Source organism: Ailuropoda melanoleuca, chromosome 14 (assembly GCF_002007445.2).
Source record: "Ailuropoda melanoleuca isolate Jingjing chromosome 14, ASM200744v2, whole genome shotgun sequence".
NCBI classification, from domain to species: Eukaryota; Metazoa; Chordata; class Mammalia; order Carnivora; family Ursidae; genus Ailuropoda; species Ailuropoda melanoleuca.
The window spans coordinates 5,863,149-5,885,505 of NC_048231.1; the positions used below are offsets into that span (position 1 = coordinate 5,863,149).

The following is a 22,357-nucleotide window of genomic DNA, read 5'->3' on the forward strand; positions in this document are numbered from 1 at the left end:
GAAAGAGAGATGCCACAAGGGCAGGAAAAGAGATTGGGGGCAGGGGGGTGAATATGCAAGGGAAAGAGGGAGACATCTGAGTTGAGTGCCCTCCATGTACATTCTATATAAAGTTCAAAATCATACAAAACTAATTAACAGTATTAATGTCAGGATAGTGTCAGGAGAGAGAATTCAAATCTGTGCCCTTATCACAGTCGCATATGCACGCATATTTAAAATGGGAGCTCTGGATGAGACGGTGGCACAGAGTTACTGAGTAGTGGGCTTGTCTGGGGTGAGACTGGCTGGCCTATTTCCTTCCCACCATCCCCCTAAGAACTCTCCTTTAATTGGTGCCTTTAGGTTTGTCTGATTCTCCAAAGAATCATCTATCTTGCGACTAGAGGCACAAGGGATCTGAGAGCCAAGTGGCAAGAGAGCTGAGGATATTCCCATTCAACGTGCTCCACTTTCAGAAAGGTACCCACTGCTCTCAGCAGTGCCTAATGCCCCCGAACCAGATTCCCGCCAGTGTAGCCTCTGCAGAGAGTCAACCTTCAGTCTTTTGCTGCCTGGTTTTGGGGGAGTAAGGTGGGATCAGGAGTTTCTAGCTACTTCTTACACAGACTTTCCACCAAGTCTCCTCTTTTTGCCTCTGTGCGCCCTTCCTTGTTTGAAAGGCATCTTTCTGAACCTTCCTGCAGTTAATGTGGTGTGAGTTGGCTACTTCCGGACTTGCCCTGTGGCTGCTTACAGCTCGGCTTTTTCTCATCTGCCAACATAGTGACCACCAGTTCATTGGCTTTCTAGTTTCCAAAACACTGAATTCTGGATCTCCTCTCCATTTTGCTTTGTTCTTCTGGGTTTTATTTCTTTTCAGTAATTTTTGTTTGATTTCAGGAGGTAAAGGAAGTAAATATATACATGTATTCAATTCCCCCTATTTACTCAAAAGTTAGCAATTATTTCCTATTAAATTACAGCTTCCATTCTCCAGTAACTTCTACTAATTCAAGTAATTTAATTTTCTTATGCGAACATGTCAATCCCTTTTAGTGGGAAAGAATCCAGTAGAACCGCAAGAAAACCAAATGGCAGCTGCTCTAACCTTAGCCAAGGCAAAGTGATACCATCACCACAGTTTTCTTTCTCAGAATTAACACCAACCACATTAATAGGTCTTAGCATGAAGCAAAAGAGAAAGCAAAGCACATTCTGAATCTTGAGATCATGAATACAGAAGTCAGACAAACGCCTGAAAGTCATCATTTCACCCAATGAACAACACAAATTCTTACCCCAAAAAAGTCAGCATTAGAACTCAAGGTAGCACAAAACTGAATCCACAGCACAATGCTCTTCTCTCAATATCATCACTGCTCTGTCCCCTCTTCTACTAGGACTTCTGTTTCCAGGGCACTAGGATGTCCTTAATTTCACTTTTTCCAGTTATATACAGAGCAGTTCTGACATCTCCCTGTATCTCAAATTCAATCTAGTCAAAACCAATCTCATCCTCATTGACCTCCACTTCCCTCTAGAATTCTCTTCTCACCTTCCTCATTCTAAGCCTTTAGAATTTTCTTTAACTCTTCCTCTCCTGTATCTGCTTTAAGTCATTTTATTTATCCTTCACAATGGCTCTTTGGTGCTACTGGTGGTATTATTTTCTTTTTAGATTTTTTTTATTTTTATTTATTTGACAGAGATAGAGACAGCCAGCAAGAGAGGGAACACAAGCAGGGGGAGTGGGAGAGGAAGAAGCAGGCTCATAGCGGAGGAGCCTGATGTGGGGCTCGATCCCATAACGCCGGGATCACGCCCTGAGCCGAAGGCAGACGCTTAACCGCTGTGCCACCCAGGCGCCCCTGGTGGTATTATTTTTAATAGTGGAAATTTGGAAACAGTTTAAATGTCCCAAAACAGTTAAGTAGACAATCATATATCCCCATAATGGAATATTAGGTAGCCATTAGAATGACGTTTTTAAAATTTACTTAATTATATGAAAGCATGTTTACATCACAATGCTAAAGAAAAATCTGTTTAATTAAAATCATATAATTATATATGCCAAGTAATAAAAATAATAATACATATGTAGTAAGCTCAGTATGATACAATTTATATATATATATAGTAAGACTGGGGGAAAAAGTTTAACAAGAAGAAAAAGGAAAGGAGTACTAGGAGATTTTCCTGAGTGATGACAATCTTCTAAATCTGCAGTTATGGCTATACAAGTACAGAGAATTATTTAATTCATTGAACATTCACTGCCTAAGACCTGTTCTTAAAATCTGTGTTGCATGTTAAGTATATCTGAATTTTTTTTTAATTTAAGGGAAAGCCTCATTTTAAAAACAGGCTAGACGGAAATTGGCTAAAACGTGAACAATGATTACATTTAAATAATGAAACCATAGATAATTTTCTGTCTTCTGGTTTTAAATCTTCTTTGATGAGCACAGAAGAAAAATGTTAAGAGATGGGGAGTTCCTTTATATATTCTTATATATTCCATTTCCTCTTTCTTTGCCACCAAGGACTAGAGTAGGACAACAGCCCTCTGCCATCAGCCATCCTGGGTTAAACCTGCCAGCCTTAAACCTCCTTAAAGAAGCTGACAGAAGGGTACGGACATTCGAGGTGGGGCTGGCGAAAGGAAAGTAAGAATATCACTTACATTTCATCTCCCTTCAAAAACCTCAGCAGCTCCCTGTTGCTGTCTATAAGATTAAGTCTAACCTCCTTTACTTAGCTTGCCAAGGCCTCTGTAATATAGACCCGTCCCCACCTCTCCCCTTACCACTCACAAATTCCTACCACGAACCCTCCACTCCCACAGGCTTCTATTGCAAGACTTAACTTTGTTCAAAACAAGAAGCAACTTTTTACCTGCCACAGTGCTGATGGTAACATTAAATTAATTCTCTCTAGAGTCTGCTAGCCCCACACAAAATTATCACAGGGAAATGGTATTTCACACACACAGACAACTATATTATGCTGTCTCCAAAATTGGAAATGTAGCAGTGAATCCAAAAGTGAAGATTGTTGATATTAAATCTTAGAATCCAAAAATAGAGGTGTAAACACTGCAATAGTCATAGTGCTTACTGTGTATAAATACTGAGCAGGCCCTCGTACTGGCTGGTGTTCGCAGTCCAAGCACGCACACCCCACACGGAGGCTAGCCATGCAATACCAGGTTTTTGCCACATTTCATTGTGCAGGGACTTTGGGTCTTCAATCCTAGAGAGGTACTAAACCTGCTAAATTAAGTGATTTCTGTAAGAACCAAAGTGCACAAGTTGATAAAACAGTAACAACATAGGGCTTTTTTGAGGACATATATATTCTAACATCTGCTTTGAACACTATGGTTCAAAATCAGCTAACGCTAAAAGAAAAATGAAACCTCTTATTAAATATTGAATTTTTAAAAACCCACAAGCACTTGAGGTTTCTGATGTTCATTTCCAGCAACTGAGTATGTGTCCTTATTTGAAATCATGAAAAATAAACAGGAAACTGCCCAAACTGTCACTGTCCCTTATTCTGTATGGGTCTCTGTCTCCGTGACCCTTCATTTGTAAAACAAACCTTGGGCTAGCTGGTGAGTTATGAAAACAAAAATGCACCTGAACTAAATATGATCACAGATTAACATCACTCTTTACCCATACAGCTTCATAACAAATTGAGTCAGGCCACTGCAAGGAAGGGCAAGACAGACAGCCCTCCCTCAAGGACCTCACGGACACATGTTGGCCTCATCTTAGAGAGGAGGCTGGAGTGCAGATATTAGTGCCTCAGAAAGAAACCAAGAAAGGGCTCTAGGGTCAGGAACTGCCCACTACCCCTGTTAGCTTCCATTTTAAATGTGGATTTAAAGATCACTGCCTTCTGATTATTTACCCCTCAAATGACTATTCTTACTTTCCAGAACAGGGCACAACAGATTCCCCAGTTTGTACCTGCGGGCAGCAGAAATACACACTCAATTTTCCAGCACCTTCTCTATTGTCTAACCTCAACACATTCTTCTACTTCTCTAGAGAAGGCCAAAAGTCCCACAAAAGGAAGAGAGAGGCCTGCATCATTCCAGAGGGTTCTACCCTACTCTCATAGAGGCCTTAACTTCTTCAGGAAGGGAAATTCCACAGCACTTCAAAGGAGCTCATTTAGTAGCTAACACTATCTGCCCAGCCCCCACTCCCTGTTCACTACCTACATTTCTGAAGAGTCAAACATCAATTCTCCAACATAGCTTGTTCATCCATTTTATTAAAAGATAAACTTGCTCTCTAACTTCCTAAATAGTTATAACCAATCCTAGTTTTATTCCGGAACAACCTCTCCACTATGTGTCACCCCTTGCCCTCCTGGCACTGCTTCTCCTTGCCCAGGACCTGCAGCTGCCTTGGGCTCTGGTTTTTCTCGTTTTCCCTTCACTGCTCAGCCAACAAACACCTTTCCCTATTCATCACTGTAACTGCATTTTAACTCTAGAAGTCCCTTATCTCATCCTCACTTTCCAGAGGCAACTTCCTCCGCAGAAGTCACTGGATAGCATACTTCTTGTTTTCATCTACAGATCAAGTTTGGCTTTTAATATTGGTCAGAAGCCAACTACCTCCTGGAAATGACCTGCTCGTTGTTTTCTTGCCAAATTCTGGCCTCAGGCATTATCGTCTCTGATCATTCCACATTGAGGACACTCATTTTCTCTGGCTTTTCCTGCTCGTACACATCACAGTGGTACAACCAGCCTTCTCCTTAGAGAATCAAGTAATAAATCCCCCTCTCATTTCTGTCCTCGGTAGAGAGATGGCTGAATGAACTACATAAACTAACAGCAAGTTGCTAGAGTTAGCCAAGACCCACGTATATATAGAAACCACAGGCAATATTACCCAATCATTTTATCATACTTTTTCCTTAGTAGATTTTTCCAGAAGTATTCCTTATACTTCTAACCATATTTTCAGTTTCGAGGTTAAATTAAAAGGCAGGAGAAAAGAGAAACCAAAGCTTGAATGCAATACTGTAACTCATCCTGCAAAATTCTGCTGCCAGCTTCAGGGGAGAGGGAAAAAAAGAGGGGGAGCATTCTCAGAGTGAGAGGATAGTATTGGATACATCAGCGCTAGACAAGTCACAGCTGTCAAACAATTTTAAGTATATTGAAAACTCTGAACAATCTGTAAAGCAGTTAAGCCAGAAGGACTACAGCTTGTAAATGAAGCAAATAGCAATCATGAGTAGCTCAGTTGCTTCCTGAGTAAAAACCCACTCCTTAGCACATTTAAATTAAAACTAAACACATTAAAATCCCTGTCAGATTCCTTAAGAGAGAATGTGTGCAGGACAGAAATGGTAAATTATTAATATACACATGAATATGCAAGTATATCAGGAAAATTTTTATTTAGGTAACTTAAGGGTGGTATATATACACACGTATGTATAATTATACACACACGGGCACATGCAGATTTATAGGGTCCTCCAAGAAAATAAAAAAAGAGTTGAAAATGAAATTTCGCATAGAGAATTAAAATTTTAAGTAAACAGAGCAAAAATGTGGGAAGTCACCTTAAAGAGACCAAAAAAAAAAAAAACCAAACAAACACCCAAAAAACCTTTCAGGCTATCAAGACTTCATTATAACCAGAAAACCTGATTAAGCCATCTAAAGAAAAAGGTAAGTCTAGCACGGGTGGCAGAGGTAGTACCATGACTAATGACAGCAATAATGACATCACAACAACCTTATAAAGTCACAGTAGGGAAACAAGCTTAAAAAGGTGAAGATTCGTCTAAGATCCCAGTTAAGTAAGTGGTAGGAACTGCGCCCAAGTCTGTCCGTCTACAGCACTCACCCAGGAAAGACAACAAAAAGTAGGCTGTACACATATAAGTGCTTCCAAGGATTAGGGGCCATCATGGAGATGGAGGGATGTTCAAATCACCTAACTCCCTTGCTCCAAATTCAAGCTAAACAAGTAACATAAGGATGCCTTGGCCGCTGGTAAAGCTTGCCTGCTTCTAGAGAAGATATGGCCGGGGGGGGGGGGGGGGCACATGAACTCAGAAAATAGGACCATCTCAAGAACTATACTTTGGGTGGAAAAGAGGAGAGTTTTGAACTACCTGGCCCTCCTCCTGCGCTCCAACAAGGTTAAGAAGCACTCTTACTTTAAGAATAACACAAAGGCAGAGTAGTGAAGTGGTGAGGGGAGAGAGTGAAAGGGAAGCTGTTTCTTAACCAAAAATGAACATTTAATCCTGAAGCCCAAAACCCTTACTACCTGTTTATTTAGAAGAATTCAATGAGAAGAACACAGTACAGAGGAAGGAGTTCAATCTTTGGGTTTTAGTCCTCCTTCGTATTGTAAAGAATGATTCTAGGAAAGCAATAGGCATAGCAGTTAAGAGTATTGGCTCTGGAGCCAGACAGCCTGGATCAAATCAGCTCTGCCAGTTAGTTACCCTGGTGAGTAGCTTTGGGCAAGTTTCTTAACCTCTCTCTACTTCTTTTAAATCATCTATAAAATAACATATATATTACTACCATCTACCTCACAGAGGTGTTATTAAGACTGAATTAACTCCTATGTTGTAGCTGCTGCAGATAATTATGCTGTTAACCGTGGAAGTTGTACAGGTGCTGGTGACCTATCAGTACCCACCTTTTCGAAGAAGCTCTAAGAATTAAGTATTTGACTACAAACGGTAAACTGAGAAACTATTATAACAACCTACCAAAACTGACACAAGATGAAACAGAAAATCTATAGAGTCAGGCACATACTTAAGAAATTGAATTCACTATCAGAAGAAACCTTCCAACAGAGAAAACCACAGGCCCAGATTGGTGAAATCATTCTAACAACTTCATTTCATCTTTAGTTACTGCCATAAATGGGAAGACCCTGCTCCTTTCCAATCTTATCTTATATTTTCCAAGAGAGCAGCATTTAACAGAGCTGCATATATGGTAAAATCAAGCTTAAACCATTCTGGATCAGGTATGTCTTTGAATATTCCATCAAAAGCTATGGATCTTCTACCACAAAAATAAAACACTCAAAATTCTGCAGTCAACATCAGAAGATCCACTAATCCTATAAAACCAATCTATAGACACCCTAAGATGCTAAATGAATATTAGTAAGTGAGCATTAACCAAAGAAATGCAGTACTATTGTTTAAGGAAAGGACATTAAAGAAAGGACAAAGTGCCTGCTGGTTTCTCTACCCTCTGATAAATTACAAATGGTAACAATCTGCTAACCTTGAGCAGGCAATTCTTCCTGATCTCATTCTAAAAATGTCTTTTGATCATCTTCATTACCATAATCTTAAATTCTTTTCTAAGTACCAAGAATTCTTTACTTTCTTTTTTTTTTTTTTAAGATTTTATTCATTTATTTGACAGAGATAGAGACAGCCAGCAAGAGAGGGAACACAAGCAGGGGGAGTGGGAGAGGAAGAAGCAGGCTCATAGCAGAGGAGCCTGATGTGGGGCTCGATCCCATAACACCAGGATCACGCCCTGAGCCGAAGGCAGACGCTTAACCGCTGTGCCACCCAGGCGCCCCAAGAATTCTTTACTTTCTAATTTAGTTCTCAAGTCCTATCTTTTAGACTTACCCTATCCTCAAAATTTGCCAATACTTTCAGTTCCTAGATGCCTTTCCCAGATATCATTCAATTCTCTTCCATTACTTATACTTTCAAAAGTGTAAACAGCCGATCTCCACCACATCACCCCCACCCCCACCACCACATGGGTCAGATCTTATTTCCCTTGTGTCTGAAGAGTCACCTCCAAGGCAAATTCTGGCTAGAATGTATGGTTACATTCCTTATCAAATACCAGAAGAAAAATGGAAATTTCATATTCCCCCTGGTAGTTATCATTCCCAAGGCTACTTTTAGATAGTTGTTATTTTATGAAAAAAAAACTCTCTGTCCTTCAGCCAATAAAGTATACAGTGAAGTTAACAAGGCACTCCTAAAAGTCTGTGTAGGCAGACTCTGAGACCTTTAATTGCAACTCCATAATTTTCTACAAAACTATAGTTTTCTATTAAGAGGCGAGCCAGAGCTGTGACTTCTGGTTAAGTCAAAGGATATATAAAAGATAAAACACTTAGGATAACCAAATGACAGGATATAATTTGAGAGTAGGAAAAACAAAGATAATGGTGGCCAAGAAACAATAATTAGAACTCAAGGAAAGACTTCAAGAGAAAAGAAGAAAAAACTGTCCAAAATATTTCTTGAAACTATACTACCTTTGGAAAAATCACATATTCTACAAATTGAGGTATGCAGAAATTTAACCACAGATTAGGAGTGGGACAGACATTGAAACCAATAAAAGCCAAGTCTTAAAGACAAAATATGAGAATAATAACATCAAACAGCCAATGCAACAAGGTATACTTTATGCAGGAGAGAAATGATAGGATTTTATTCTAATGAAGATTCTACCACCATACAAGCAATCACTATCCACAGTTATCATCTCAACTTCCTTCTACTTCATGCTCTCCTCAACTCACTAGGTCCCACCTGCGCCACTGCGTGAGAGCACAAGGATTCCCCCGTACCACCTGGAATTCCAGCATTGTTCTTCGTCTCTCCTGCCCTCCTACCACACTGATGACTACCAATCTTCATCTCCAGCTTTCCACATCTAGGTCTCCCATAACCTCCAAGTTCACCCATCACAAGTCAACTCCTCGGCTTCCGTCTACACCCTGCTCGTCCTCCTGCTATACCTTTCTCAAACAACAGCACAACAAACCCCCTAAATTGCAAAGCTATCCTAGACCCCTTCCCCTCTCTCTCACACTCCAAACACCCACACAAATGCCAAGTGGCTTCAATTTTATCTGTTAAATGAGTCTCAAATGCCATCCTTTCCTCTCCTTCTCTACTTCCACACCTGTGCTTGCTTTAGGCCCTCCACAACTTCTCTACAACAACGGTTCCCCAATCGACTCCTCTCTACCTTCAATTTCAGCCACCTCCGATCTCTGGCCCACTGCCATCGCAATATAAACCTCACCATGTCACTCAACTGCTCCAAACTTCTCAATGGTTATCCACTGTCTGTGAGGTTCTTTCAGGACCTGGCCCACATCTACAGCTTCCACTGCCACCATTCACCTCCTCCCACTCCCCAACACAAACACACACACACACACACACACACACACACTGCTGTAACAACACAGCACTACTGTGTTTCTTTAATATATTACGGGGTTTGGAAATTCCCTTGCATCATGTAATTCTCTTTTTCATTTCAACACTATTTCAGCCACTTAGAAACACACATTCACCTTTTAACACCCTACAGAGGCTTTACTCACTTTTTAAAAGTCTTCCTTGACCATCTCTACTTACCCCTGACTAATCGCCCCTCTCTTTACTCCCTTCTTGCCTTGTACATACTTCTGTTAATGCATGTGCATTAACATTTTTCTTATTATTTGTTCACAAGTATCCCTTCTACCTGATTTTGAGTTTGTTGACAAAACAGGGCCCTGCCTCTTTTTATCATCAAAATGTAAAAGTGCCGTTCTAAATCATTCAGTAAACTTTATCTGGAGTTCATTAAATAATGTCTTCACCAATGAGATTTCATCTGATACTTGAACTATACCCAAAGACATTTTTGAAAAGGAAGATGTGCAGATATAAAGAGTATAAAATACAGAGAATTCGAGTTTCGTCGGGGGGGGGGGGGGCGCACAAGATTACTGGGAGAGCCAGAAATTCTAAAAAGTCTTTCAAATGGATGCATGGCAACAGAACCAAAAAGAAAACATTAGCATAATGTGGTAAAAATACTGCCTCAAGGACAGAAGCCTGACACTTGAGAGGATACGAAGCAGAATGCGCCAAGGCCTGAAAGAACTACAAGCCGTGATTCTGGTTTTTCCATCAGACATGCCCTCATGAGAAATACATACCTAAGCAACTATTTTAGATGCAGAAACCATTCTAACTTTCTTAGACTATAGTGACCAGAAGAGCTGATAGTCTTCAGAGCTGGAAGGTGGGGGCGATCGTCATCAACCCTCTCCATTTACAACAGGAGAAACTGGGGCTTGAGAGAAATTACTTGCCCAAGATCTCACCGGCAGTCAAGTGGAAGATGAGCAACGAGGACGGTGACTTCCACATTTTCTGTCTGGGGCTGTCTCCACTACCCCACACTACTCTTCTGCAGGTAAGTTAGGGGCCACATTGTTTTGTTTTATTTACACATAAAGAGCTGTTTTGCTTGCCTAATTCTAACAGCCTGAAGGAAGCATCCAGACTTCATTTAAATGCTAAAAATGGCTTCTACAACTCAAGGATTACTTTTTTATCTGTCACTCTTTTCTTGCCCTAACAGAATTAGAACTCTCAACCGATAGGTCCCATCAGGTTAAATCAAAGGCTTCTCCTAACAGTGCTGACACCAGACCATGTCATCATAAGTCATGACTCATCCTGGTTTAAAAAACCTAGCTATCATTTCAATGATATTTCACTAAAAGCACCACACCATTTCCTTCACTAATCCTAGTGAAGCAGTTGCATTTTACAGTAACAAGGTAGACCAGGTGGGGACAGTGACATTCGTTCCACAGACAGGATCATCTTGGAATTGCAGAATTTGAGGACCACGGAGGCAATGGACTACAACACACCCAGATGACAGCATCTTAAGTCCACAAACAGGAACTCTGGGTTCCACCAATGATTGTAAAATCAAGTACATAATAACAGAATTATCAAAATAGAATAATATTATTATTGACTGAACGCTTGCCATGTGTTAGGGGCTATTTTAAGAGCTCTATACACATCGTTAGTGCCAACCCTCCCAAAAAGCCCAAAAGGGCAGGGTGATACAGATGAGGAAAGTGGGCAGTGGCAGCACCAAATATACAAGGAGTCTGGGGCACCTGGGTAGCGCAGTCGTTAAGCGTCTGCCTTCGGCTCAGGGCATGATCCCAGCGTTCTGGGATCGAGCTCCGCATCAGGCTCCTCCGCTGGGAGCCTGCTTCTTCCTCTCCCACTCCCCCTGCCTATGTTCCCTCTCTCGCTGGCTGTCTCTATGTCAAATAAATCAATAAAATCTTTAAAAAAAAAAAAAAGACAAATATACAAGGAGCCTAAGAGGTGACAAAATGGAAGGGAGGAGAGGACACCAAGTGGGCCTTGGTTCCATCCCTTCTTACAGAGCAGTAAGCGCCCGCTTGCTAGTGTATGTGTATCTGAGGTGGTGAGAACCTTGATGTACAAGCAAAGCATAACAATTTTATTTAGGCAGAGTTATTTATGGAGTAGGGTAGGAAGGACTGTGGCCACCCTTCCCCTGATCCTATGTACCTCTCAGCACCACACAAAAACCAAGGGCCCCAAAGATGGAGGGCTCTGTCCAAAGTGATGGAGCAAGTTAAAGCTTGGCCAGAACTGGCACCTGAACCCAGGTTTGTGTGGTTGCAAAGTCCTTTCTCTTTCTACTCTCCCCCACTAGCTCCTGCTCTGTAAATGCCCCAGGTTGCTTAAGAACCATATAAAAATAATAGCTACAATTTCACAAATCATGAGATATGAAAAATAAATTACACCTATGAGAACCCTAAACTACCATCTGGAAAGTAAAGTTCCTAATGCCCTAGAATAGCATGTGTGCTAGAGACTTAACACCTCCTAAGGTAGGGCTCAAGTATATTTTAAAACACACATCCACACACAACTGATAGGAGACTTAAAAACATTTTTTTTTGGTAGCGGACTGGGAGAGGGTAGCAGAGAAGGGAAAATATTCTCCTTTAAAAGACCAAAGCTGGTTTAGAACCAAGCTGGTTTCATAAGAATAAAAAAAATGTTGATTATGCCAAATACTGAATTTAAAAACTGAATATAATCCAATGACATTCAATATCTTAATCGTAATTCGAGAGCCTGGAATGCTCACATTTAAGGGAGAATTCATTCACTCATTCAAAAAATTCCAGGTAGGCCTGTGCCAGGAGGTATTCTGGAGGCCACGAGATGAGCAGGATACAGTTCCTGCCTAGAAGTGCCTGTAGTCTAATTAGAAACCTTGGATTAACACATGTGAAAAACTTAAAAGCAGCAAATGAACAAATTCCAAAAGGGTAGATTGCCAAGAAGTGGAGGAACTGAAGGAAGGAGACAACTTGGGGCTTTTCGGGCAGCAGTGGCAGCACTTTAAGCCAAGTCTGGAAAGGAAGGGGAGAATCAGAACTAGAGGCGGGGGCCGGGACACACATGAAGGTCCAGAAACAGGGGGAAAAGAAAGGCTATTAAAACAAAAAAAAACAAACAAACAAAAAAAACAAATCAGTAAATATACAGATGTTCTCACACAAGGGCAAACTGACATGTATATATTATAAGGATATTTATAGGATAGGGGTTAAATAAATTATGGTGCCTCCAACGGTGAAAAATTATGTAGCTGTAAAACTGAGTAAGATACCTTTATGTGTACTGATATGTATTATATATTGATAAGCAAAAAAAGAAGGTACAGATACGTTTGTATACTTGCCACCACTTGTGTATTTATACGTATATGCTCGTATATGCTTACACATTCGTGGACTATCCATGGAATGATACAGAAGAAGAAGTTACAAACAGTGGATACCTCTGTTGGCTGAGGACCCGGGTAGATTCAAACCAACGGGCCTTGCTCTGCAGAAATTAGATTGACTAGAGAAAACCCTAAATACCAGGTTAAGAAGTTTAGACAGCATGCAAACTCTAGAGCAGGGCTTCTCAACCTCAGTACTATTGACATTTAGGGCCAGAAAATTCTTTGTCGGTGGGCTGTCCTGTGCAGCGTAAGACGCTTAGCTGCATTCCGGCCTCTCTCCACCGGAAGCTGGTAGCACGCCCCTTCCACCCCTGGTTGTGACTGCCAAAAACGTCTCTCTAGACATCACCAAAGTGCATAGGGAAGCAAAATCACCCCTGGTTGAGAACCACTGCTCAAGAGCTACAATGTTAAAGTTAATCTGCAAAACATTCTACTAAGATATTCTTGTAAATTAACAACAAATGCAATATACACTCAGATACAGATCTGAGGAATACACTGGACATTGTTTTGAAATGATCTTCATACATCAGTCATTCTTTCTCAAGTTATGGTAATTCGTATCCCTTCCCAAATCTGAACTATTCACTTTTAACCTCGTCTACTCCATCACAGATGTCTCTTTTATTTGAATACAAATGATAAAAGTTGAACTGAAAATCTAGACAGATTTTCGGCACTACAGAGAGCATGGGCCCGATTCTCCAAAGGGCTTGCCAGTGGTGCACTGGCCCTTCTGGATCTCTGCAGCATGATTTCACCAGTTAGTAGAAGAGCTCCACCTCCCCCAAGAGCACGTACTCTCTAGAGCCAAGATCTTCTGGGATGCCAAAGAAGGCAATCTTCCCATAGAAATCTATCAGAAAACCATATTTTGGCTCAGCTTTGTTTAAAACTAATATAATTGTTGACCAGTAAGAACACAGTTACTTCCACTATGCTAATCATGTTTCTCCTCATGACTCCTAATGACACACAAAGTGCAAGACACTGTTCAAAAATAATGAAAGACATCAGCCCTGATTTCAAGATTATAAAGACAATGACTAGTTTATAAAGCCAGCACAGGCTTTAACTAGATTCTACAAATCACAATTTTATTACGGTTAAAGCCATTTCTAATTTACCACAATGAACAGGGAGGAGAAAAAAAAAAATCAAGACATCCAACAGGCTTGAATACTTTTCAAACTCAGATCTAAAACTCGTGTTGATTCTCCTGTGGCTTTTCTTTTCTCAATGCCAGAAATCCAAGAATACCTGGCCATCTTGGCTTCGTATTTCGAAGTCATTGATTCCTCCAGTACTGTTGTAGGTGAAAAGTTCTGGATCTCATTCTCCTGAAATCACACTCTTCAAATTCTAGTATTGTTCCGACTACTTTAGCTTAGCTCTCAGAAGGCTGGCTCACATTTGTGGAGGTGACCTCCAGTGACCTGACTCTGCAATAAATACACCTGTGAGTCGCTATGGAAGGTGCTGAAAAGTGTCCGCGGCGAAAAAAAGAAACTCACCATTCTAACTACTTCAGGGTAAGTCTGCTCTGTCAAACAGCCTCTGCTTATTGTAATGTAGTCCACCAGTTCATTAAGAGTGGAGCGCTTGTATTCTTTCATTTTAAGATCAGATAGCGTGTCCATGAAGTCAAAAATGACACAGCACTGCTGAAGTTTCTTTAGGAACAGTTCAGGCTGCTCTGAGGATGGAACGTCTAAGAAAAAAAAAGGAAATGGTGTAAGTCTGTCATCAATTTCTAGGTAACAGGAATTCTCTGTGAAAGTTACTTCAAAAGCAAGCTCAAAAAAATAAGAATTCACATGACAACAGTGTTCTTTTTAACAATGACACATGGGCGGGAGGGGATACCACAGCCACTACTCCAAAGACCTTGTCTTTGAAAACTACATGGTACCAACACAAGGGACAGCATTTGCTATTCCACAACCAAAGATTGACCAAAATCCCAAGAGCCATTAGAAAGTTGAAGCAAATTTTAACCAAAAACACCCCCATGTCAAAACCCCGAGCCAAAAACACTGAAAAAGGTCAAACTTCCCATTATAAGGTAAAGCCAGAAGTGTTCACTGTTGGTTTAAATTAGTTTTACTAAAAAAAAAATTCAAAGCAGAAATGTCAGTAAATTCATTTTAATTTCATGCTGACATCCTTGGTATTTAAAGCAACTGTTGTGTGTGTGTTTATATTTTTTGTTTTGTTTTGGCTTGACATCTATGAAGTTTCTTTGTCAAAGAAACTTGAAAAACCAACAAAATGAAGTAATATCAATTCTCTCAAAAAGAACACACCAGTAATAGGACAATAAGAACAAACTCGACTTAAATCTGTGCTCTCCCTTTTGACCCATCTTACTCCCTTACAGTGGGAGAAAACCACTAGCATCTTCATTAATATGTGCTCAGAATAAACATCTGTTCTTTTCCCACGAACAGCACATCAGACATTTTGGTTTGGTGTCATTCCTAAAAACTAGATAAAAAATTTAGGTTAAAATTCCCCAGTTAGAATGAAAACCTGATCTACAGCTGGACTTGAAACACAATAAGCTGTGGAGAGCCCATTCCATTCCTGTTTTATCTTCACTACTTTATTCCCCAAACTGGAACTTCTCTGCAAAGGCAATGGAATTATGACCAGAGTAGGCTTCTGCCTTCATCCAAGGTGATTAACTCATTAATCCTCAAAACACTCTTAGAGGCATTATATTATTATTCTCCATTTTTCCAAAAAGAAAATTAGAGGTAGTCACTGAGGTCCCACAATGAATGAGTTACTGAGCTGGGCACCGTGCCCAGGTCTCTAACCACATGTCCACATCCCGGGTGTACCACTCAAGAAGGACTCTAACAATGTCTGGCCAGCACTAGCTACCACCCTCAGCTGCCAGCCTCCCGGTGAACACTTTACAGCAGCCATCAAGTGTGGGCCGCCCAGGCTCTGGAGGTAAGCGCGACCATTAACAGCACCCACCTTACAACCACCAGCAGCCGCAGCAGAAGGGAGTGAGAGCCAGGCTCCTATTCAAAGGGTCCACATGACTCCTCTCCACAGCCCTCTTCCCCTGCTCACATCCCACAACCCAAGCGCTAGCCCAAGTACCCAGGACCTCACAGATAATTCCCCCAAAACACTGCCTACTGACATCAACTTTAAGGTAAGCCTAGAAGAGAGTGGACAGGACACCCAAAAACATAGGATTTCTTTACCAGATACAAGGGAACAAGAAATAGTAAATATTTTTAAAGGTATACAGAACATCACTGCTAAAAACGAGATGTAAATTTACAAATTATTCTTAAACAGTATGTTTCCCTTCTACCACCACCCCAAAAACCTAATGTATCTTAGAGTAAAAGACTTTGGGATTTGAGTTAAGCTGTGAGATGTCTTACATATCTATGCCCCTACACTTAATCACTTAAAAAAAAATCTATAGGGGCGCCTAGGTGGCACAGCAGTTAAGCGTCTGCCTTCAGCTCAGGGCGTGATCCCGGCGTTATGGGATCGAGCCCCACATCAGGCTCCTCTGCTATGAGCCTGCTTCTTCCTCTCCCACTCCCCCGCTTGTGTTCCCTCTCTCGCTGGCTGTCTCTATCGCTGTCAAATAAATAAATAAATAAATAAATAAATAAATAAATAAATAAATAAATAAAATCTATCTTTAGACTATAAGAACTCAATTTAGTCAGACCATGCTTTCTCTTTAATTGCTACCTGCTTCAGGTGTTCAAAATAAATAAAAAAAAAAATACTAAAGGAGGCTGCTTATGAACATAGCTATATATCCTTAACCACCATTATGGTTAATTATTGAAGTCTTTTAAGTTCTAAATCAGACCCATACCTCAAAGCCGAATGAAAGTTTTGATGCTGTACGGGGAAAAACAATCTTATTAATGTAACACTAAGGTTAAAATCATTAAAAGAAATTGTAATTAATCCTATTTTTGTTACAGTAACTTTAGTAAAGCTTAAAAACCAGACCACCCACATGAAGAACTGCATAACACAGCACATATAAATTATGAAAGCATCTATAAATGACAGCTTTTCCTCCAGAAAGCAAACCATCATTTAAGTAGTGACAACAATGATTAATCTTTGTGGTCACTGCAATAATCCTCAAGACTCATATATTTGGCTATTTTAAAAATTCAGGCAATTAACATTTAGTCCTTTTTTTTTTAATGTTAGGCAGCTGAAATTTATTCTTTATCAAAATTGATGTAATGTCATAGGCAGATGTGAAGCAGGCTATCCATCTGCCTAATGGAATAATGGTAATAGCTTACATTTACTAAGCACAATTGGGTACATTTATTATGCACCATTCTAAGCATTTTCACATATTATATCTCATTTAATCCCATCAGCAATTCTATGCAGCAAGTACTATTTCCAATTTAACAGATGAAAAAATCAAGACACAAAGAAATTCAATGACTTGCCCAGAATCATACATCTAACAAGCAGTGGAGGCAAGATTCAAACCCAGGCAGACTGGCTCCAGAGCCAGGACTCTTCACCACTATGCAACAGTCAAACTCAATATAAGGCAAGAGGAATATCATATTTCATAAAACTGGGTGTGTGCAGAGATAAGAAGAGGATGAACACAGAAAGAAATCAACTAATGAATCTCCACCATGCCCCATTCATAAAGAATCAGGCTGAATGCCTTCTCTATCTCCCCTCTAGTCCATTCCCAAGATTAACACATACAGCAATAAGCTATTCTTTACCCTTTATGATAGACTAAACTCTTCTAAGATGATCTCCTCTCCTTAAATTAAAGAACTGAAGATTAGTAATCAAAACTGACTGAAAGAAAAAGAGTGGGAAGTGCTCCTCAAAGAGCCAATTCCATTACGTCAACAATTTCAAAAAAGTTTTTTCATTATCACTGAACAAGGATATAAATCAGTCTGAGCAAAGGGCTCTTCCTGTAATATCTGGCCCCGGATTGCCTCAAATAGCTATGCTGTTCCCAAACTCCTTGCCTTCATCTCCCTAATCCTAGTGAGATATGTAAAGGGGTAATGTGAAAATGTACAACAGGCCAGGATGAGAGAAGAAACACTTGGAGTAGTCCAGAATGTTTCAATGATGTAAGTTTAATGTCTATGGAACCAGTCCCAGAAGCAGATAATAAAAATCTTTTAAAAGAAACATTTATAAAAAGTATCAGGTACCAGGCCTTAAAGAAAATACCATAAGTGATGAAAAGAAGAAATGAGATAGGCAATACATTTTGAATATGAAGCACTAACACTAGATTTTAACAATTCAAAATGACCCACCTCCCAAATCCAAGCCACCTGAAAATCTAAACACTTCTAAAGTAACTTAGATGGAAGGCGGGGGGGATTACAGACATTTAGAAATACATGCAAATTAGAAAAATTAAAGGTCATCTTAGAATCTCAAAGCAGACCAGGCAGTGATGCTTGTGTTGTCTCTCTTCCAATGGAAACCTCTGGTCTACACAGGCCATCCCTGCCCCCAGGAGAAGAATTCCATAGAATCATAACCATAAATAATGAGGAATCAATAAGTGGTTATGCAATACCATGAAGGTCATTAGCACAGCAAACCATCCATCCAATGTTAGTATTTGTTTAAACGGGAGAGAGCTGATCCAACTATCTACCATAGCTTGGTAAGATTCATAAGGTCAGATTCTGCTGCTCTGGAACAACTCTTAAAATTAAGTTGATTTCCAGAATATGTTTCTCACCTAAGAAAATAACGTAGTAACCAGCTAAGTGGTCAATCCACTTGGCAGTTACATTTCTCACTGTACTTTCCATCTTTTTCCTTTTTAGCATTAGGTATTTTCTCCCATATGCCTTTTTTTTTTTTTTGGAAAGATATGATTTATTTATTTGAGAGAGCAAGTGTGCACAAGTGGGGGGAGGGGCAGAGGGAGAAGCAGATTCCCCGCTGAGCAGGGAGCCCGATGCAAGCTTGATCCCATGATCCTTGAGACCATGACCAGCTGAAGGCGGCCCCTTAACTGACTGAGCCACCCAGGCGTCCCTCCCATATGCCTTTTCTATTACCATCTCCCAGCATCCTCTTATCAGTTCTCATCAATAAGCTGGGGAAAATGACTACTCCCACTTCCAAGGTGTTCATACTCAAATAATTTAAAAATTTACAAGTACAAGAAGGGATGGGAACATGGGCATAGAATTCAACAGAGGGAGGATGAAAGTTCTAATTAAGCGACAAAGATTCTCAGGGCAAGAGACAAAGGTTCTCAGGGCACCTGGAGGCTCAGTTGGTTAAACATCGGACTTTTGATTTCATTCAGCTCAGGTCATGATCTCAGGGTTGTGAGATCAAGCCCCACATCAGGCTCCACACTAGGTAAGATTCTCTCTCTCCCTCTCGCTCAACCCCTCTCTCTTCCTCAAAAGAGAGAGGGAGAGAGACAAAGATTCTCTTTGTGTCCAAAGAAGAGTCAATAGGAGCTATATACATTTTAGCCACAGCCCAACCCCCCCCCCCACATAATGCACACATGCACACACATACACCTCTCCTCATCCTTACTAGGATTTCAAGGGCTGGTTGTTTATTAGATGTTTGTCTATAATTGGCAAAAGCAGCTCATTCCTCCCTAGTCAACAACTTCCATCATTCCATCCCATCTGTTTGGGGCACAGGATCATAGATTCAATATTGTCCCATCTTCCCTCGGGGCCTGACTCAGGACTTTGCAAAGCAAAAAGTAGCAAACGTAGAAGAAATAAAACATAAGCTAGGTGTCCTTTGGGTCTGGTGTTCTAAGACTCCATTCAACTTAAGTCGTTGAAAATCAGAATATTAAATTCACACTTGCAAATAGGCTAACCAAATAAATAAAGAAGGCCCACATCACTATAACATTTATTAGCTATGTCATCACAGGAAAAAATGCAAATTGATTTAGAAAAAAAAATGATGTGGTTGGTAACTTATTCACACATAGGCTATTAAAATGAATATGGAAATAGAGTGAATAAACATTTCTATAAAATGATGCTTGCGCTGGAAGCTAAGCAGTAACATTTGGGCTCCTAATGAACAATATTTATAACTAATTATTTCAATTCAAAAGATATGAAATAAAATCCTACTAAATTAACAATGTTTTTCACCTGAAAATGTCCTAAGCTATTACTTGGCCCTTTCACGTGCATTTCTCCAACTCTCACAAAAAATGAAGGTACCAGCACAGATGGGAATATAAACATGGTCTTTGATCTCCCCCCCATCTCATTTCTCAGAACTTTCCCTAAGGTGTATAAATCCCCATCCATAAATGTGATCAGTCCCTCACACACAACCCTCTACAATTCAATGAAGTCAATGAGACTCTTACTTGCATAAAGCATATGAACCTATATTTACAGAAAACTAGTTTCATAGTAGTAATGAAAGCTTAGCACTAAAATATGAAGTTGACTTAGCCTTGAAGAACTGAGGCATGGCATGCTGGTACAAGAGGTAAAATGCCTAAGTGCCTGACCATGTGGTTTGTCCAAATCCTTGCCACTGAGTTTACTTTTAAACACAGATGTAAGAGGCATTCTTTTTGTAGCACATATTTCAGGAAAACTGAATGGAATCCTATTTTTATTAGTGAACTATGCTTAAATTAGGAATTGTTTTCAACACCCCCAACGTTACAAATACAACCAGCAATATTTCATCAAAACAGGGAGACAAAACTATAAATCTTTCTAATGAATCAAGTAATAATATTAGGCTTCATGTCCTATGAACTAGACCTAAATATAACATGTTGATTTCACAAATTACTTTATGTAAATAAATAAGAAACTACCCCAAAACTAACAGGTTAGCTAAAGTAAGTATGAAAGATTTGACCATTCTAATTACTTTATTACAGTATTCAAAGCAGTGGGCTAAAAAACGTGTGTTGCTGTTGACAACAATGGTGGTGGTAACAGGGTTTCCACAACTACGTATTTTTTAAAAGCATCTCAAGTGATTTCAATGTGAAGCCACACTTGAAAACTACTGTTTTTAAAGTAGTAACTATAAAATCCTTCTTTCATCTTCCTCACCTTTGAAATTCTTTTAGTTTAAAACTGTGAAAACTTTCCATTTCCGTGCAAAGGAAGGTTCCTGGGAACATCTACAACAGTGAAAGCATCCTTCTTTGCCAGGGCTGGAAAGAAGTGAACAGACAGCTGGCTGCTTTTAGAACTCTTTCCGATCTATTAGGAAGATTGGAAAATATTTTGCTGATTATTAGCGTACACTTTTTATCACAGGTTCAAAACATGTCTCATAGAATGGCTACACAGATAAAACAGCATCCAAAAATATGAGACCAAGATGTGAGTATTAAACAAGTTTAAACAATCAACTGAAAGGCAGAAAAGGCCAGTGCTGGTATTTCAAGGTAAAAGAATGACAACGATAACGAACACGGACTACTGCAACGCACTGGACTGAGCTCCTTACGTACATCATCCCCCTTTAATCCACAGAATACCTTATGAGTGGCCACTATTAATAGCCCAGTTTTTCAGAAGAAAGGACTGGGGCACAGAACAGCTAAGTCACTTGCCCAACATCACCCACTACTAAGAGCTGCAGCTGGTATGGGAACCCAGGTGGTCTTATACCAGAGCCAGCGCCAATCCCAACGATGATGATGATGGTGACAATGATGGCGCTAAATCACAGCAACCAACAACCAGCACCGCCACTGGAGCTATGGGTAAACCGGCACGGTTAGAAGTTTGGTTAAGAAATAATCTAAAAGCAAAGGAAAATGTGACTGACTTTTCTACAAGCATTTACATATTTTAAAACTTAAACAGCATAAAATCAGCCCTAAACTAGTGAACAATGGTAGACAGGTAACTTAAAGTCTTATTAAATAACAATACATTAATTATTCTACCCAGCTTGGACAATCAACACCTATTTGTTATCACTCTTTCATGGATCTCTCCAGTTTTCCTTTCTCAAAAGCTGACAAATCCATGCTTTCCACTTTATAAGCAAAACTCAAAGATCACCAATGCTGCAAACTAGTGGCTGCAGCAGCAAAATTACAGGATTCAAGACTTTCCCATTATTCTGACACTAAGTTCCAAACAGAATAGAGAAAAACACACACACATGCACACATGTACACACTGCGTGCGCGCACACACACACAAAACTTCTAATAAATACTTCTGTTTCCAACCCTTCATATTAGCTATCCCTCATGCTTTATCTTCTAATGCCATGGCAGTCACTGAAACTTGTCAGGGCAAGAAATAAACATTCTAAAATAGATCAATTCCTAATTATAGGTGTAGATCACTTTCCTGTCACCAAACTCACCCACAGGACAGAAGCCACCAAAGCGTCTGGCTGACAGAGTCAATCTCTCTCTTATTAATCCATCACCTAAGGGCTTACTTCCAGGGATGGAACCAAAGCCTTTGAACACAAGAAATTCCTGAAGCACGCTGGGCTATCCCCCCGAACAGTGGGCTGCAAGAATTACACAGTGTTCTAAAGTATCTTTGTCAGTGATTCCCTGTTTTGAGGCTTTTACCTATCAGGGAAATTACAAAAAGACCACGTTGACTTTTTTTTTCCCAGATAAAGTCATTAAAATAGTAAGTAGACACCACTTATTTTCACTATAATTTCATTTTTTTTAAAAAAAAGGGACCCTTATGAATA

The 22,357-nt window shown here is 39.9% G+C and overlaps 1 protein-coding gene across 4 annotated transcripts in view; it reads right to left on the minus strand.

Moving 5' to 3' along the window:
* Positions 1-22,357, minus strand: part of PPP2R5E (protein phosphatase 2 regulatory subunit B'epsilon) — a 146,403-nt gene that overhangs the window by 50,113 nt on the left and 73,933 nt on the right. For 3 of the 4 annotated variants that reach the window (XM_011217900.3, XM_011217898.3, XM_002914163.4), the window contains exon 3: positions 14,149-14,345. In XM_011217900.3, coding sequence (XP_011216202.1) covers positions 14,149-14,345 — 197 coding nt within the window. Of the gene's footprint in view, positions 1-14,148; positions 14,346-20,730; positions 21,145-22,357 lie in introns of those variants that run through there. The other variant, XM_019793957.2, reaches the window with a different exon arrangement.